General features: G+C 39.7%; 1 protein-coding gene across 3 annotated transcripts in view; it reads right to left on the minus strand.

Annotated features, from left to right (window-relative positions):
• Positions 1 to 17,808, minus strand: part of LOC121323832 (5-hydroxytryptamine receptor 4-like) — a 72,998-nt gene that overhangs the window by 45,766 nt on the left and 9,424 nt on the right. For all 3 annotated transcript variants that reach the window (XM_041265099.1, XM_041265101.1, XM_041265100.1), the window contains exon 2: positions 4,931 to 5,012. In XM_041265099.1, coding sequence (XP_041121033.1) covers positions 4,931 to 4,956 — 26 coding nt within the window. In that variant the 5' untranslated portion in view covers positions 4,957 to 5,012. The remainder of the gene's footprint in view (positions 1 to 4,930; positions 5,013 to 17,808) is intronic.

Consider the following 17,808-nt stretch of genomic DNA (forward strand, 5'->3'; position numbering starts at 1 on the left):
ACTTATAGTTCTCTTGTGACAATAAGACTGAACCTTACCCTCATTGCTAAAGACAAACTGCACCTTAAAGTTTCATCACAAGGCACTCATTCAATGCAGTGCCTGTCTCGCCACCTCTTTCCAATAATTGCACATTTCAGGAGTATTTTCAGCTTGTCAAAGTGTCCTCATTCTGTTCTCTCCCACTTCACTCGCAGAGCCGAGTGAGTGTAGAGGAGGAAGAGGGCAGGAGTCCAGGTACTTGACAGTGAGAAATTCAGCATGTGTCCATGATACTTGATTTAAAACACAGTTCAATTGTGTCCTTTGAGTCATCACATGTGTCGCGGGGCATTCTCATAGTATTTACAACAAGAGAAGGTTGAGAAACTACACGATCTCTGCAAGAGCGACTGACATAACAGGCTGAAAGCAAGCAGCCTTTCTGAATCACTGAAGGTAGATAAAGGACAGGACCTCAGATCTTATTTCCTGCACCTCTATGACTGTGCAGTAAGAAAGAATGAATGACTTGCAATGAAAAACAACTGATAAATGCAAACGGCGCTCAGTAGCTTAATTATTTGCCACGAATAACTGTAGGTGAATAAACCCGGTTCAGTAATACAAGGTATTAACTAAGCAATGCTGTATTTATATTAAAAAAAGAAAGCAATAGTCAAATGTAAAATAAATAAATAAATACATGCATACATACATAAATAAAACCAGCAAACAAAGGCACCAGATTTCAGTCCCCCAGCCTTAACACTGCAAGCAATTTCGTTGATTCAAATATCAAATTCAATGGACAGTTGAGATGAAGCATGCAGGAACTGGACTAACAGATTAAAATACCTGCCATAACACTGTCAATAAAATGCGGTCCGCCATTGGCAGTGGGAATGGCACTAACCCAAGTGTTTCAATTGTTCTGGAGAGATATTTGAATTTGGTACGCTCCAATTACGTTTTATTAAGCAAAAACAACAAAAAACAAACCCTGCACAAATATAAATGTAACCTCCTGCCAACTCTTTGTTCCTATTGGCCATGGGAACTGGGGGTTGACAGCGCAAATTGTATTCCCTGGATCCATCGGGCAGCTATATTCATTAAAAAAAAAACAAAGAAATTGCTAAATAGAGTTCTTCAAGTATTTCCAGAACTATCTGTTTTTGGGGGAACCTTTTAGGCAGGAGGAAGGAAACAAGAAGGAAAGCAGGGAAGAGAGCAGGCTGCTGTTTGAGCAGCAGGCAGAACAGTCAAGAAATCAAATGAAAAGTAATAAAAGTTACAATAATAATTCTCGGTTTGAGGAATATTACTCAAAACTATTCCAGCTTGGAAGGTGACACATATATTTGAAGAAACAAAGGATGTAAAAAACAAAAGGTATTATTGCTGTTGCATATTGTAATATTATTTTTGAAAAAGGAATGAATATGAGTGCTTACAAATTTTATTTTTTGAACTGAGAATCATTTTCATTTAAATAAGCACCTGTGTATTAAAATAAATTATTATTTGCATTGTTATTGCTGTTGGTAATTCAGATCATAGAGTGTGGGGTACAGGACAAAAGCACTAAAAGCTGTTTATATTGTTTTTAATTCTTGGTAAAAGTACCCACGGTACCTAGAGGTGCAGCTGGAGTTTATTAGGTGGAGGCATCGCGCTATTTGAATTTTGGTTTATGCCAAATCAGACACTCACTAAACCATTATGTAAATTTAACAGTAACACATAATCTTTGCAGGTGTAGCAGTACTTGCCTGTTTATTGCACACAGTCCTACACACCAAGGTCTCTAATATCATTTTTTAGAAAATACTGAAGAGAACCCAGGTCACATAACTCTCCCTTAGTACTGTGAGGCAACTTGAATCGTATTGAGCACAGAAGTGGGGTCACATAAAGAAAATGCTTTTTTGTTGTTTTTTTTTTCCATTAGCAGTTTTAAACTAGTCAACCGTCGCTTGTCATAAACCCAAGCTTTCTTGAGCCACTGTGCCCTGCATGCAGTTATTTAAATAAGTTGCATGACTCATGGACATTGTAGAAGTTCACATTATAAAGTAATGATATGTACTCTAAAACAGATGTGCTGCTCTACATCATTTTATACACTCTCGCCTGGTCTCCGTAGAATTGCATTACAACAAAAGCAGCACAAACTTGAAACTATAAAAGCAATAAAGTGAAAGCCCCCTCACTTAGCTTTATTACAAGCCCACGCCACCCTGTTTCGGGAAAGCATATAGTCATTATTTTTTCATTGCAAAAATAATCATGTTTTAAAGCTGAATAAAATTAGCCATGGAACCAAGCAGCGGGCTTTTTAAAAAAAAACTGCTTTCCTTGAACAAAGCTTCGTAAAACAGGGCCAATTAATAAAAATGTTGCATAAAACATGTACAAAATAGTTATGCCAGTAATATTCAAAAATGAAGTCCCACATGGAATACAAAAATCCCACACCCATCTGAACATTTAATCAATGAATACAAATGCCTTCAAAATGCCCACTTAGTTTTGTGCACATTGTTACCGGTTACTGGCAAGCCAGTGGTGACCTTATCATTCATTAACCAGCACCTTTATTTACTGTATACAAGGAGCCCCATGTACCACACTGCAGGTGCCAGTTTAAACAGTTCATGTTCATTCACTGTGTTCCTATTTCCCCTGTCCTCTCCTCTTAAACTGGCTTCCAAGAAAAGAAACTGGAATAACGAGGAAAAGTAACATGGACAGGAAGACACTCCTCTTTGTAACCGGGGATCTGTGTTGCTGCCGTGGCCAGTTCTGTTGGCTTCCGTGTCGACTGAAGCTGATCAGCTGCCAGAGAACAAATCAATATGGAGCAGCAGCTGGGCCCCAGTGAAGGGAACAGGTGCTCTGTGGTTCATACAGTCCCAGCAGCATGTCTTCCAGCATCAAGGGGATGTCAAGGCGCAAAAGCAAACTGAGTTTAATCCGAATCATTACATTTTTATTATTACACTCCTTCCTTATGCCAATTTAATTTCAGTTTTTCATTCATTTAGCTCTAAGTGTATGAATTTTCCATCTGCGTGCGTTCTAAGCTCCATTCTTTTGCATCATTTTTTGGTTATTATTTAAAAAATGATTTCCCCAGGAACTCCTTTGAACGGTCATTGTACGTGAAGTGCATCATTATTTTGAAGTGCTGTGCCCCGTTCTTCAAATACATTTACGTCTGTCTCGTTGATTCCTACTGTAAGCTCTTAGATGTCTTGGTTTGCCTTACTCTGTTAGTTAAAACTTACTAGCTCATCAGATCCAGCAGGGGGCGACAGTCTCAGGGGGTGACAGCAGCATCACTGCAGAGTGTGCATCACCTGGAATGTGGCTCTCAAAGCGTCTGTCTGACCAGGTAAATTATGTTGTTCTGTTGGTGAGCACACATGACAGATGCTGTCTAACATATACACCTGAAAGCCCCCCTGTTGGTGTAGCTAGTGAGTCTCAGCAAATCAGAAGAATGAGCTGAACTGTCAAATTTCATCGCACAGGAAGTCAGCGGAGGCGTCACTAAACAAAGATCGCCTCAACTCCGATTCAGAGTGACAAAGGGACAGACCAGAACTGTGGAGTTTGCCACTTTAATAAAAGAGGTGATGTCAGAATCAGACAGGTTTCTCAGTTTGATTACATGAGGAGTTGACCTTGTTGGTGATGCGGTGCTTCTTTTTTGAGAACCTGAGGGTGGAAGTAGCACGTCAAGTAACCAAACTGATTGGGGCGTAAGCAGTCTGGTGAGCTGGTTTTCTGGATAACTCACCCAGACCTTAAAAGTATGAAGGACGCATTGGCAGACAGAAAACACCTACATTCACGACATTCATGAATACCAATATAAACATCTGGCTGTTGCTTCTGGACTGGCAGCTTCTGTGCCACTGGAGTCGTTTTGTTATTTACTTGTGACATCAATTGCTGCCCAGCTGTTTGTGCTTTCTACTTTTCTTTCTGTAAGAAGATAAATATCGGCGCACAAGAGATCTGTCAGAAGAACTGGGTCTGTTTTCAGTTTGTCTCTTTAATCCACCTCGAGGGACTGAAGAAAACAAGACCGGGGCTCTGAGCTCCATTTCATTGTCGAAAGCACACAGTGCCTGCCTTTTTATGGTAAGAAGGAAAGTTATTGCAGTGAATAGTAAAAGCAAGATGCAAAGAAAGGTTAACAATATCTAGGGTAAACATCCTGCACTATTTCAGAACTAACAAAAATAATCATTTTGGCAGCAGGAGGGAGTCAATTCATATTGTCATCTGAACGCTTACTAGAAACTCTCACAGAAACACCACACACTGGACACCTTACCATTTTAATTAATACCTTCAAAAGCACCCTGTCCTTTAGATCTACAAATAGAAGTGAATGCGTAGCACCAGGTCCGCTTCTACTCGAGGTCTTTCTACTGGATAGTCCTTGAACTGGTCCATTTAATAAGTGCTCACAGTTATCACAGTTCTTATTATTTGGTACATATTATCATCATTATAAGGATAGCAGATTTACTTATGGGTTTCAAGTTGGGGAAAAATATAATTTCATCCAGTAAACTGATAAAAGATGCTTCTATTTTGATTTGATTATCATTTCATCAACAATGTGTCAAATCAATCCAAAAAAATACAGTTTCACGTTTATCCTGTTCACCGCATGAACTTTCCAGCTGAAAGGTCAATGGAATTGTTGGTGGTTTGTTATTCTGAAGTGTGCCGTTCACTGTGCTGATGGTTAACAACATTTCCATCGATTAAAGCAGGGGTGGGGAACCCATGTTCCTGGAGGGCCAGTCTTCCTCCTGGTTTTTGTTCCAACTGTGCCTGAAATGACTTAATTAGACCAATAACTGGTAATAATTGGTCTAATTTACGGCACAGTTGGGACAAAAGCCAACTAATTTTTTCTACTTACCTCTCATTGATATCAGCTTCGTCCATCACAGGCAATCGGCCCTGGGATCTCAGAATCAGGTACCCACAGACACACAGATACCCTGCAAGCCAAAACCAATAAGAAGTTAGGGATAAGAGACGAAGTGATAGAAATCAGGGGTGTGCAGAGTAATCAGGTGATATAAGTATCCGTTACACTCGTAAATAGCATCCATTATGTGTTATCAATGTCTTCATTTTAGCTTTGTATGCATAATAATTTGTTTCACTAAGCTACTTTACAAGAATGGAATTATCTTAATGATAAAATACTACTAGGAACAGTATCATGCATAAGTACCATTTACCTCTGACCATGCATTTATACGCTTTACATGGTGAACATGATAACTGTTTTGAATTTTCAAGAGTCTTCTCTGAACAGGTACCTGAAGAATCATGCTGAAATACAACTAGTGATTCCCAAAAGAAATGCTTTGTACAGGAAGCAGACTGTTCCATTCATAGTGCAAGTCAATGCAAAGTTCTGCATTCTCTGAAACAATCACATGGAAACAATCACTAGTTATAGTGCTTAGACATTGGAACCAATAAATCAGGGAGATATTAAACATAAGCATGGGAATACTGAACTGCAAGACCACCCCGCCCAGGATCTAAAAGAAGCAAAGCCAGTTGTGAATAAAGTGAATGATGTGTGAGGTGTGTGTCGTCAGCTTTTATTTTTTTAATACATATTTTATTTTAATATTGCTGTTCTCTATACTTTCTGTTCTCTACTGTTTATTGCTACCTCCATCTGTTTCATACTTGGGCTCCAGATGCACAGTATATAGAAAGTTGTGCAATGACCCAAAGGCATGCAGTCACATATGGGCAATAAATGTACAGGTGCTTTAGGGTCAACAACACACCTGGATTTCACATTGATATGACAGAACCGGAGCTGGGAAATGTAATTGCACGATAGAGCTGACATTTCAATAGATTCCAGTGCATTTTATAAAATTGAATTAGTGTTTTTTTATTTGTGCCAGCAAATGTTATTTTAGTTTAAAAAATAATATGGCAAGTATAGAAAGTTTATTACATTATGTTTGCTGATCCTACACAGCTGCAATCAAAATTGGGATATTCCACACATAGAACTATATTTTATTTTTAAGTCAGAGTCCAGAGGTAGAAGATCATTAGACTATGATGCAATTTAGGAGTTTGTACACAATGTACCAATTGTTTTTAATTAGCAGACTTTCAGGACTGTGAACTGGTGTAAACAGGAGCTGATATGCTGGCTTCCTTGCAGTTTTTCATCTCGGGGGAGTGTCTGTGTCTTCAAGCTACTGATAAAGGTTATTAGCGTTGAAAGCTTTTTACTCAGAGGCTTGAGCAGAGGACCTATGAACACAAAACGCTGCCAACTGCAAAGCACAATTAAAGCAAAATGAAACACTTTAACTGTTTCCGCACTGAGGAAACTCTACTACGTTTTAAAGTGTTCATTCATTCTGATGTGCGAGTAACAGGGTTCCTTGTATAGAATAATATTTCACTGAATATGGAGTCCAGACTTTTCCGAAGAGGTTTGTTGAGATCACACACTCATCCCATTCAATTACACAAGCCACAAGTAGTCAAGTAAAGCAAGCTGCTGTGTAGAACACAGTACATTTACAGAGTTCACTTTCTGGTGCTTTATGGCACCTCTGAAATACTCATCTAGAAAGCATATTTACTTTGTGTACAGTTCCGATATCACTGCATAAGTTAATTAACGACAGCAGCGCTTTGCTAACTACACACCACCTAGCAACTCCACAAAAAAGATCCAAAAGGATGTGTTATTCATTCTTTAGGAGTCCTAATGCACATCAGCCAGATCCATTCGACAGGTGAAAAAACAGTCAATTAAAAGAAAAGAGGTTAAAACAAAAAGCATCTCATACTGATGAGAGAGCCAACCTTGATGAAGATTTTTCCCTGAAAAACAAAACAGCAAACTCCACAGACTTATTTGATAAATACTGCAAACTCCAAAAGAGGTTCTGTGTCAGCAAGTCATCTAGTTAAAGGTGTACAGTAAGCAGCTTTTTGAGGCTGGCAGAGGAATGAGAAAGCTGTAAAACACATCTAGTTTTTGTGCAGAAACCTGAGATGAAGCAGAACCCTAAGATGAAAACAAGAGCTCTTCCCGTAAAGCTGTCTATGAGAAAAACAATTTTGTAAAGAACAATCTTGTGTAAAACCCACTACAGTGCTTTTCCAATTATGCCACCTACTAAAGAAAAAATGTATTGCAACCGAATACTTTTAATTTAAAAAGTATAGTGTATTGCCTTACAGCAGGGCCTGCGTCTGTCTTTACCAGGAGCAATCACACAGAAATAAGCACACAATCTTCCAATCTGGGGATCCATTTATGTACCCCATGGGACCATGTCATTTCATTTCAGGTTGCATGATCAGAAAACACTAAGACATTACTTTCCCTTTTTCTGTTACCGTTACTGTGCTCATATTTTAAAATGCAGGAGAAACAACTGTGTTTTTAGACCACAAGCAGATATTACAAGCTGTTGGGATGCTGTTTTGGATTTAGCATTTTATTATTTTCATGCCTTATCTGGAGAAATCCAGACCCTACAACTCAGCAAGCTGCATTGTCCAGCAGCCGGGACCTGCTTTTAAATAAACTCATTTGTAAGTTTGTGATGTTTACTTTTGTCCCTGTCATTGTGCAGATAATAACAGCCTGGTTAAAAAGCCATTTCATTGAGGAATGGTAATCACCCTGCATTGTCACAGATCAACACAGGAAAGAGAAATGCATGTATCCCCAGCAGGACCTTGGAGTCCAACGACTTTAAGGGATTCAGTGGCTTCTCATTTTGTACTTAAGATTATTAAGAAAATGCACTCCATGCCTAAAGCCAATCCATATACTGGAGCAGACCCCATTCCTCTGCAGAGAGGTCATGGCGCTATGATAATCCACATACTGGAGCAGACTGCATTCCTCTACAGAGAGGTCATGACGCTATGATAATCCACATACTGGAGCAGACTCCATTCCTCTGCAGAGAGGTCATGACAGTATGATAATCCACATACTGGAGCAGACTTCATTCCTCTACAGAGAGGTCATGACAGTATGATAATCCACATACTGGAGCAGACTGCATTCCTCTGCAGAGAGGTCATGACGCTATGATAATCCACATACTGGAGCACACTCCATTCCTCTACAGAGAGGTCATGACACTATGATAATCCACATACTGGAGCAGACTGCATTTCTCTACAAAGAGGTCATGACACTATGATAATCCACATACTGGAGCAGACTGCATTCCTCTACAGAGAGGTCATGACTTTATGATACAGAACAGAGGAAGAACACACCTTTCAATGGCGCTGGACCAGAAAAAGTCTTGAGGAATCAAACCTAAAATGGTTAACATTAATATTTACATATAATGAAGGATGGTTTCATAGTCTAGGCTACCTTGTACCTTTAATTTATTTAAGTTGGCTTAGATAAGACTTAGAGAAGACAGGGTGCCCTGCACATGTTAATTTATGCTATATATATTATAAATGCTTGCAAATGGGACAGTTGAGCTAATTCTAGAGAGCAGAAAGGTAGCATTAGAGGGAAGGGTTCACTGTATATTTCACCCTGTTTGAAGCATGCCTACTAAAGGAAATGTATATTTTAGAAGGTTTTTTTATCAGAATCTGTCAGGCAACTAAAATTCTGAAACTCCGCTACACGTCTGTTATTTTATTTTAACACGCTAAAAAATGGCATTGTAATGAAATATGTGATTAGAGGTCATGAGAGCAATTTAGTAATAATGGACATTTCATGTAATCCAGCCCTGAAACAAAGTGTCTTGCTAAAACTGGCATGAACAATCATTTTAGAAATTTTAGAAAATACAGGTTCTGTAGATTTTGCAACCTGGGTTGTTATACATAAAATGAAGAGCATTTGGATGATAACAAGATAGTGTTCATGAATTAAAATATGAAGCAATAAACAAGATCCTTTGCTTTCTACTAAAAGCTGTTACTGCAGGCGCCAAAAAATCCTAAAGGCTTCCTGAACAGACTGAGAGGCAAGACAACAGCAAAGCGCCTTCAAGAGATCCGGAGTGTCAGCACTGACCAGCTGTCTTCATTTCACTCAAGTCATGTGACAAAATTACCTTAAAACTGGTAGCCTCACCAATATAAACATGGAGTAGATGGGCCTGGCAGAGTTGATAGCCCAATCAAAAAGCACAGCCCGGTTATAAAGCAATTTCAGACTAATACAGTAAATCACATGCATTGTCACAGATCGACACTGGAAAGCTGAAAGGTCACATTGTCATGTGACTTGACCAAAGCACACTTGAAGCCAGGTAAAGGCAGATTTAGAGAACAGTGATAATAGCTCAAATTGGAGTGACAAAACCCAGACTGGAAATAAACACAACCAGGGAAATATAAGCTGGGATATTAAAATGACGTTGTAAACGGCTCACTCGTTAACCGCTAATACAGTACACCAAAATGCTAATACCACATTTGTACTGATAAGGAGCTGCTGTGAGTTTATTTAGACAGTCATTTTGGAAGTTTAAAGATATCAAAAGAGACTTTGCAATATGAAAATAAATGCATTATCTTTAAACCCCGTCCCTGAGTTTCCAGTCTGTAGTGCACACCTGCATTCTATGAGTGTGCCCTCACTCATGCCAACAAAAGCAAAGCATCTTCTTTAAAAGCGTCTCCCTGCTTATTAAAACACTCTTCCACAATTAAAACCTGATAATATTATCATGTATTCCGTTTCCATTTAGATGCTAATCTGAGTGTAACGATTGCTGCTAGTTTTCAATTGCTTGCACAGCCATGCTGTGATCTCTGCTGCACAGACTGATGCATTGAACATGGACTCCAGTTTATTGGTAGAGGTTCATATCAGGATCCACGGAGAGGAGCTGGGGCTGAACAAGAAAAGAGCCCATTCCCAGAGGATTGAGCCAGCAAGTTCGATACATAACACAGAGTACCTGGAATCGCTTCTAAGCAATGCTTGCTCTGCCTGTTAAGTTAAAACTGTTAAAGTTGACAGATGTTGTACTAGTGTTACTGTGGCTGTTTTTATAAGGAGGTGATACTCACAGTGCAGAGAAGCACAGTGCGATTAGAAGCTACAATAGTAGCAAGTGGGCTGGATTGACATAAAAATACATTTGAATTCGGCATAGAGCAGAATGCAACAAATGAAGCAAACTAAAGGAAAATAATAATGACAGAAAAACCTCTCAAAAGCATGTGATTGGGTCTTGTAATGATAATTACTATAGCTGCTGAGCTGCCCATGTATTTAATCCTCAGAGTGGATGTTTAACAATGCAGTATGGCAGGAGTTAACATTTTTAGAGGGGCTTCATTGAAAAGCCACTCCACACAATAGCCAGAGGAAACATCATTTACACATTTGAAAAAATTACAGGGCGGCCCTTGCAGCAAACATTTCTCGTATACAGAAAACCTTTAACTTGGGTTTTTAACTTCACATGTGAAAGAACAGCTGCAACAGTAGCTTGTGTAGAAAGTGAGCCAAATGTAAGCTTTAGTGCTGGACTACCAGGCCAGGATTAACAATAACATTGAGCTTCTTTACCTTGAGGTAACAATACAGCAGGTAGTTCAAGATTAGTCCTATAAGCAGCAGTCCTTGATCTGACTGTTTACCAGTGCTGCTTAAGATCAAACGGGAAGATGTGCCGATGAGAATAACTCAAGACACTGGCCCTGGGATGACCTGCGTTTGGACAAACATGAACGCAATCACTGTCCAGTGTTTATAGGACTACGTACTAGCAGGTGTGTGTCAGACAGTGCACACCCTCCCTCTCGACCTGAGGGGGTGCTAAATAGTGAAAGGACAAGTATCTGGACGGGCTGGCCTGACAGTTCGTTTCCGAGGTCGGGAAGTCGGTCAGTCTGGATGGAAGCAAGATGCTGTTGCAGGAACATATTGACCCGGAAGGTAAACGAGGTCGCAGCTGCAAGCAATAGATGCAGCTGGAATGTTTTCTGATTGTAGCACTAGACGTCTAAACACAAATCCGGAGCTGTCGCCAAGGGCCAGCACAAACCGGATCAACACTGCCCTTCAGTCACAATTAAAACTGTTATCATTGTCGTTCACAAGTAAAGCACGTATTATATTGTACTGCAGCACAAGCACTGAGAGCACTCACTTTGGACTGGTCATGGTGTGTGTGTCTAATTGTGCATGTGTTTAAGTACTGTGTGTATTATCTATGGGACTGCAACCCTTTTTTAATACTGTGCAATACACATGGTGGTGTATTGCAAGCTCATTATTATTTACTGTCTGGTCATCAGACCCTTGGATTATAACAGATATTAAACAAACCTTTTCACCCGTATTTCAATTAGTTTCTTTGGATTATTGCACCAGCACCGCACCTGCTAGTGAACAGGGGTATATCAGCAGCCACTTTGCCACAGTGACGTAATCACATAGACATATGCCTGATATATGCTCCTTGCAAAGGAGCCGGCTCTTGTTCAGCAGTATCAGCGCTATGCTTTAGTGCAAGAGGTCCTGGGTTCGCGCCTGCCCTCCACTGTGCCACTGTGTGTGGAATGCCTTGCCCTGTGTGAGGCGCCTGCAGGAACCAGGATCGCTACTATATATATATATATATATATATATATATATATATATATATATATATAGCATAGTGAAAGCAATAACTAGGATAGGCCCTTTTAATGTACTCCGAGCAGCAAGCTTCACGAAGACGTGCCCCCTTTCTCAGCCGTTCACTTACACAGTCAAAAGCAATCTTGTTCACTCAAAATTCAGCATTTCAGGTTGATTATCACACTGTCTCACTGAAGGCTAGTGTGCATTTTAATGTGTCCAGAGCCCTGGCACTCAAGCATGATGTTAGGAGACCTTGCTGCTCTCATTACCTGCTTTATGCTTCCATATACAAATCCATCCCTTTAATCTTCATCCAAGCTGCGCTGCGTTTCACATAGGTAATATGTCCCAGTCACCCTGCTAGTTTGTTAATCGCTGCCTATGCTACAGCTGAGGTTATGGACACAGCACTGGGTATGCAGAACACTTTTTATACTTTGAGAACAACTAGCCAGGAATAGGCTCACAAGACACAGTGGGGCCGGATTTCATCCAAATTTAATTAGCCTATAATTCCCCTCATTGTTAACTTCCAGCTAAAAAGTTAATTGAATTGGTCACCACTGCAGATTTATAACGTTATAGCAGGGAGCCAAAGTAAGATAAAATCTCATGTTGCTTTTATGTTTCATGAACCCACTGTAAGAGTGTGTGCTATGTGAGTGAACATTGATCTATGCAAGTGCTCTCTGAGGGTTCAAACATATCACAAAGACACCTGGGTAAAGATATTTAGCACAGTAGGAAAGTTACTGAAGTTTGCTTTTTTTTTAAAGTGGAAGCTGCTATAAACACACGATAATGTATGGGATAGAGAAGTAGACACAGTGCTGGCATTTATATTTTCTCTCCAGTATTTCACTGAAAAAGCAAATGAAGGTTGTAAAAAAAATGCAGCTGCCAGAGAAATATTATTTAGTTTAGCAAAGGCTGTTCCATCTGTATTTAATGAATTCTGTTATCTGTACAGTTTCAGCTATATTTAATAGCTTATTTATTAACTCATCAGCTATTATTACAACATTCTTGGGTACATACTACCCTCAGACCACATAGGATGGGGGTGATGTTGTGTGATGTGCATGTGTAACTGATCTTGTCTATCTTTCCTATGTACATTGTGTGATGTGCATGTACATTGTGTGATGTGCATTCCTGTAATTGAAAAATGTTCGGAAAAGAGGCTGAAAGTGTATTCATTTAAGTTTTCAAGTTCCCTTCATTTTCCATACTTTAATTCAAAGCAATACTCTTAGAGATTTTATCCTAGGGTATAAACCATGAACCTTTATAGAACCAGCACTATTATTTTTTCCACCCGAATGTTTCATAAAAACTTTTTTTCTCGATTGTGTGTGATAAATGATTTACAAATAAAACTGTCTGACCAGTCAAGCTGCAGCCTACGCCAGCGTCTGTAAGTGTCAAAGCAACCCGGGCACAGGCTGGCGTTCTTGTACAGCGCTCAGTTTAAAAACTAACAAACACGATGTTCTACAGCTTATTCAAAAATGTGAATTGATTGCATCTGTACTTCCAGCTTCCAGCTGATAAACACATAAAACCTTCAAAATATCCTCCAAGTAGCACAAAAACACTCTGAGGAGCCTCCCAGGTCGAATCCAGGGCTAGATGATAAATGAAGGGCTCTCGCTGTGCCGCCAAGCCCTCGAGAATGGGGTCTCATACCCAGGTGATAAAGTCCTCAGCAGCCAGCGCCAGCCCAATTGCTGCAGGTTCTCTCGCTCTGCATGTGTTAAAGTAAATAGTTGGCAGTTTGTTGAACTGGTTTTCATAGACTCCTCTCCCTGTGAGTGTTATATCTGGAACCATCCATTGCAGGTGGTTGGGGGGAATCATAACTCCCCCCCCCCCCCCCCCCCCCCCACACATACACACACACCTCTTATACAAACTATTCCTCTCCACAGGAAAGCATTTGGAATGGTTTCAGTCATGCAGACCAGATTGCAAGTTTAACCCCATGGAGGTCTGGCTTTCTGTCTTCTGATTATCAAACCCAAAGGTCATCCTGAATGAGTCAAGCTTGGCCGTTCAAAGGAGAGCCCCACTCTAATCAAAGGGGCCCCCCTTTTTCAGTCTCGACGGGACCCCAGTTTGTGCTGCGTTTCACACTATGCCTTTTGAAATGAGATGATCCTGATCTACCTTTTTTTCTGTTCTTTCTGTATTTCTTATTAAATAAATAAAGTCTACAGTCCATCTGGTCACTTAGTCGCTAACCTGAGTTTGAACTGTATGGTTTACTTGGGCTGTAGTGTTTCAGGAAAAGCAGGTATTTCTAGTCCTGCACTAATAACCACTCTCTCCCTCGCCTCCCTGCTGAATCTCTTGATCGTTCATCCAACAATCCGAAGTGGGTGAAAACAAACATAAAGAATTCCAAGAGACAGGAAAGAATCTTATCATGGTTCTAGAACACATAGCTTCTAAGTCCCTCAGCTGTCACAAAAGGATGTATTATTATTATGTTTCTTAGTATTTAAAATCTTCCATCACCAAGTCTTTTCAGATATAAAGGCCATCTCATTTACACTGGGGACAGTAGGCATTAACACAATAACAAGTAAATGAATGGAAATGCTGTTTAGAAAGATTGCAATTTCAAAACAATCCTCAGTTTTAACTATTGGACTAGGCACTAATAAATCACACAGCAAAAACATGAACTAATCCAAAACATGCATCTCAAGAGCAGCTCTTATGAACTTTATAGAGTGAGGGCAGTTAATTGTTAGTCAGTCATTTCTGACTTTCCAGCCAGCAAAGAATCTGGACATACTGTAAAGTTCATAATAATTTAAAACTGGGGAGGGGAGGCAGGTAGATTTATATTATCCTGGCTAAACTTCAGCAAAGAAACCCAGTGGAACTGTGTCAGGTTTATTCGTTGTAGATTTGCACTCCATACAATACGTCATCCTCACTTCCCAGAGACCAGTGAGGAAGAACACCGTTTGGAAGCTGCCTCATTAGATTTATGATTTATTTTTTTTATTGAGTCCGTTTGCGTCAGCTGGCTTCCGTAAAAAGCATGGGAGCTGTAAAAAAAATTAAACTGTCTAGATAAGAACAAATAACGACACCCCTACCACCACAACTTCCAGCAGGAATCGTTTCAAAAGTTTAACAGTTTGTTTGTTTTTAATAGCACAGGCTGATCACAAACCTCTGCTGTATATCAGGTAAGCTGACGCGGTCCTAGACAGTTGTGCCTATATCGTGCACACTTATGCAATCCTGCACTAATAGAAAACTATGTGGGCACTACTGCAAGGTGCAGAGAGAGTGAGGAGTGGATCCTGGCTCCTAGCATCCATGCATCAGTTATTCACATCATGCTGTCCCAGCCTCCTGTTGCAGAGCCATCCCCTTCTGCTGTGGATCACAGCCATTCTGTACTTTGTTTTGGGACTTAATTGGTCCCAGGAGAGCACTGCTGTGAGGAATTCATTGTATTTGCAGGGTACTTACACAAGATAAAATGCCGCTTCCAGCACTGTGCACAGTAATCAAGATAGTAACGTATAGAAATAGAAAGTATAGAAAGCAACGTGGGCAATGTCCTAGCTGAGAGAAACAAAAATACATTGAAAAAATATGATGTGAAAGCAGTATCTGGGAACAAGAAGTGTATTTTTGAGTAGATAAGAAATTAATCTACATGGTAAAGCTGATCAATATTTCTATAAAGTTTTTTTTTATTTTTTTAAACAGGAATTTTTTTTTTTTTTTTAATGAAAAATTCACTTGTTAATATGTTCACTAAGTCATCAGTTCAGGCCACTGCTTAAAATAATTTTTTTTTCACAAAATCCCTTGAGCTGGATTAAAGCCCTGGCTTCCAGAGCTGAAAGGTCATTGCACAACTCAGTGTCTACAGCACTGACCAGTGTTTTACTGTATCTGTCCTGAGTCTTAATCTGAATGAGCTAATGAAAAGCTGCAGGTGGAATTCTCATGTGCAAAACATTGTTTTGTTAAATTCAGATTATTCCACTACTACTCCATGTGACTTTTACCAGACGGTTTTTATGGGGCAATACTGCCTCCAATGACATCTTAACTGAAAAATGAATAGATCAGAGTGGCAGGAATTTCCATTATTTCCATAAAAGAACACAAGAGCATAGGAAAACCTGCGAACGAGAAGAGGCCATTCAGGCCCGTTTTAGCTCACCCAGTTTGAAGCTGGAATCAGGTTGGTGATTTTAATGAGATTCAGACGCACGCTGCTTCAGAAGCACCGAGTCCTCTGAACCCCACTGAGCTTGGCATTTAAACTCAGTTTGAAGCAAAAAATTGCAAAAAGATTGATTCATTTTGCAAGCAAACCTGGTATAGGTTCAACATGAATCCCAAGAACAAAACAACACAGATTACCTCCTTACTGGTCATTTCTTTTGGGTGAAACGGTATGGAAGTGTTTAACCATGAAGATTGTTTGCATAGACACAGACCAAAGAAGGAGCAATGATGATCACAGATAACCATGCAGTGCTCTTATATTTATCAATGAAAATGTCTAATCTACTAGCATAACACGGTTCAACTCTCAACTGCATATGCTCCTTCATGCAGCTATTTTCAATGACTTTCAATTACTGTGAAATGCCATGTGAAGTCACAAGGACAGCATATGCAAACAGATGACGTGTGGCGCAATTGCATGCAAAGAACAGTTCTCTACTTAAGGAGACATATGCGATGCACTTCACAGAGATGGGCAGAGATAGAGTTGGAGTGTCGTGAATGAAGATTAAAACTCTCCTGCCTGTTTACTGAGGGGGAGAACACTCCATTTTCCATTCATGCAGTTCCACTGCTGCGTTCTGCTGATGCAATTGCAAAGAAGACTATAAATGATTTACTCCCTTTCGAAGAACTCCTTTAGGTATTTTTTTAAAACAAACACAAACAAAAAACCCTTTCCTGATCTATGGTACAGAAACCTCAACAAGTATCAGGAATGTTCTACGAGTTTGCCAGTACTTCTTGGAGGGGTGCCAGAGGTCAGCAAATTGAATATAGAGAAATCACTGAGGATCTTTCAAGAGACGTCAGTGGTGGCAATCCTAAAGTCAGTTAAAAAAAATTCAATATATCTTATTTAGACAGAAACACGTGTTGGGTGGCTGGAGATTTTCTACAGGATATTAAAAGTGCTGGAGTCATTAATCACCATAGCAGCACCCAGGTGGGTGTGTGATGCAAGATCTAAAGTATTTTGGAATATGGTGCTAGCTGACCCTGTTAGAAATTCCAGCATCGGTCATAATACAGACAGGCTGCCTTTTTATTCAGGCTTGTACGATTATTGGCTGTATATTCTGAAAACAGAATGCTTACAAAATAAATGAAAAATAGGAACAAGATTCTGTTATATATTTCCTATTCAAGTACAAATTTACCTTTACCATTTTATGACAGCTATAGGTTATATAAATTGATAATAATTTGAATATGTTCTATCCTCAACTATATGAGCTACTATTTCTTGCTATTCTTCAAAAACACTAGCCTGAATCATCCCATCCTTCAATATAAAATGATCTTGACAGTACTCTCTGTGCGAGATGTATAACACTGCAAAGGGAATCCTCCACAATGTCAATTTACCTTGTGATTTTAACACAGCCGTCTCAATATTCTGAAACTATGGAGCCACAAAACCCTAAATATTGCTGTGGCAGGGATGCTTTTCGTCAGGCCAGAAGCAGGAATAAAAACAAGGCAAGATAACTGTGGTGCAAATGTGCTGCGGCGCCGTTTAATTTCAAACAAAAATATTTAAACAAAAACATTTTGCTCACAGAATGAAAATAAAAGTTTGAATAAAACAAATCATGAACCCCAAAAATAATCCCAGGTCAGGCTGGGCAGTTGCTGTCACTGTTCCTAGAATGGTTTGGTTTGGTTTTACTTTTAATTTCCTTTCTCCTCTCGCTCTCCCGTACTCTCCTCTTTACTCCCGCACCCCGAGAGTGAGAGCTAAAGGCTTTTATGCAGGTAACCATCTACACAAGGTTTTTAATTATACACTGGCAGAGGACAAACTGCCTAATCTCGCTTCTGCCAGAAACAAAACAATAACAAAACACATGGCTTTCACTGTCATCATATACAAATAAATCAAT

The sequence above is a fragment of the Polyodon spathula genome, chromosome 12 (assembly GCF_017654505.1).
Source record: "Polyodon spathula isolate WHYD16114869_AA chromosome 12, ASM1765450v1, whole genome shotgun sequence".
Classification (NCBI taxonomy): domain Eukaryota; kingdom Metazoa; phylum Chordata; class Actinopteri; order Acipenseriformes; family Polyodontidae; genus Polyodon; species Polyodon spathula.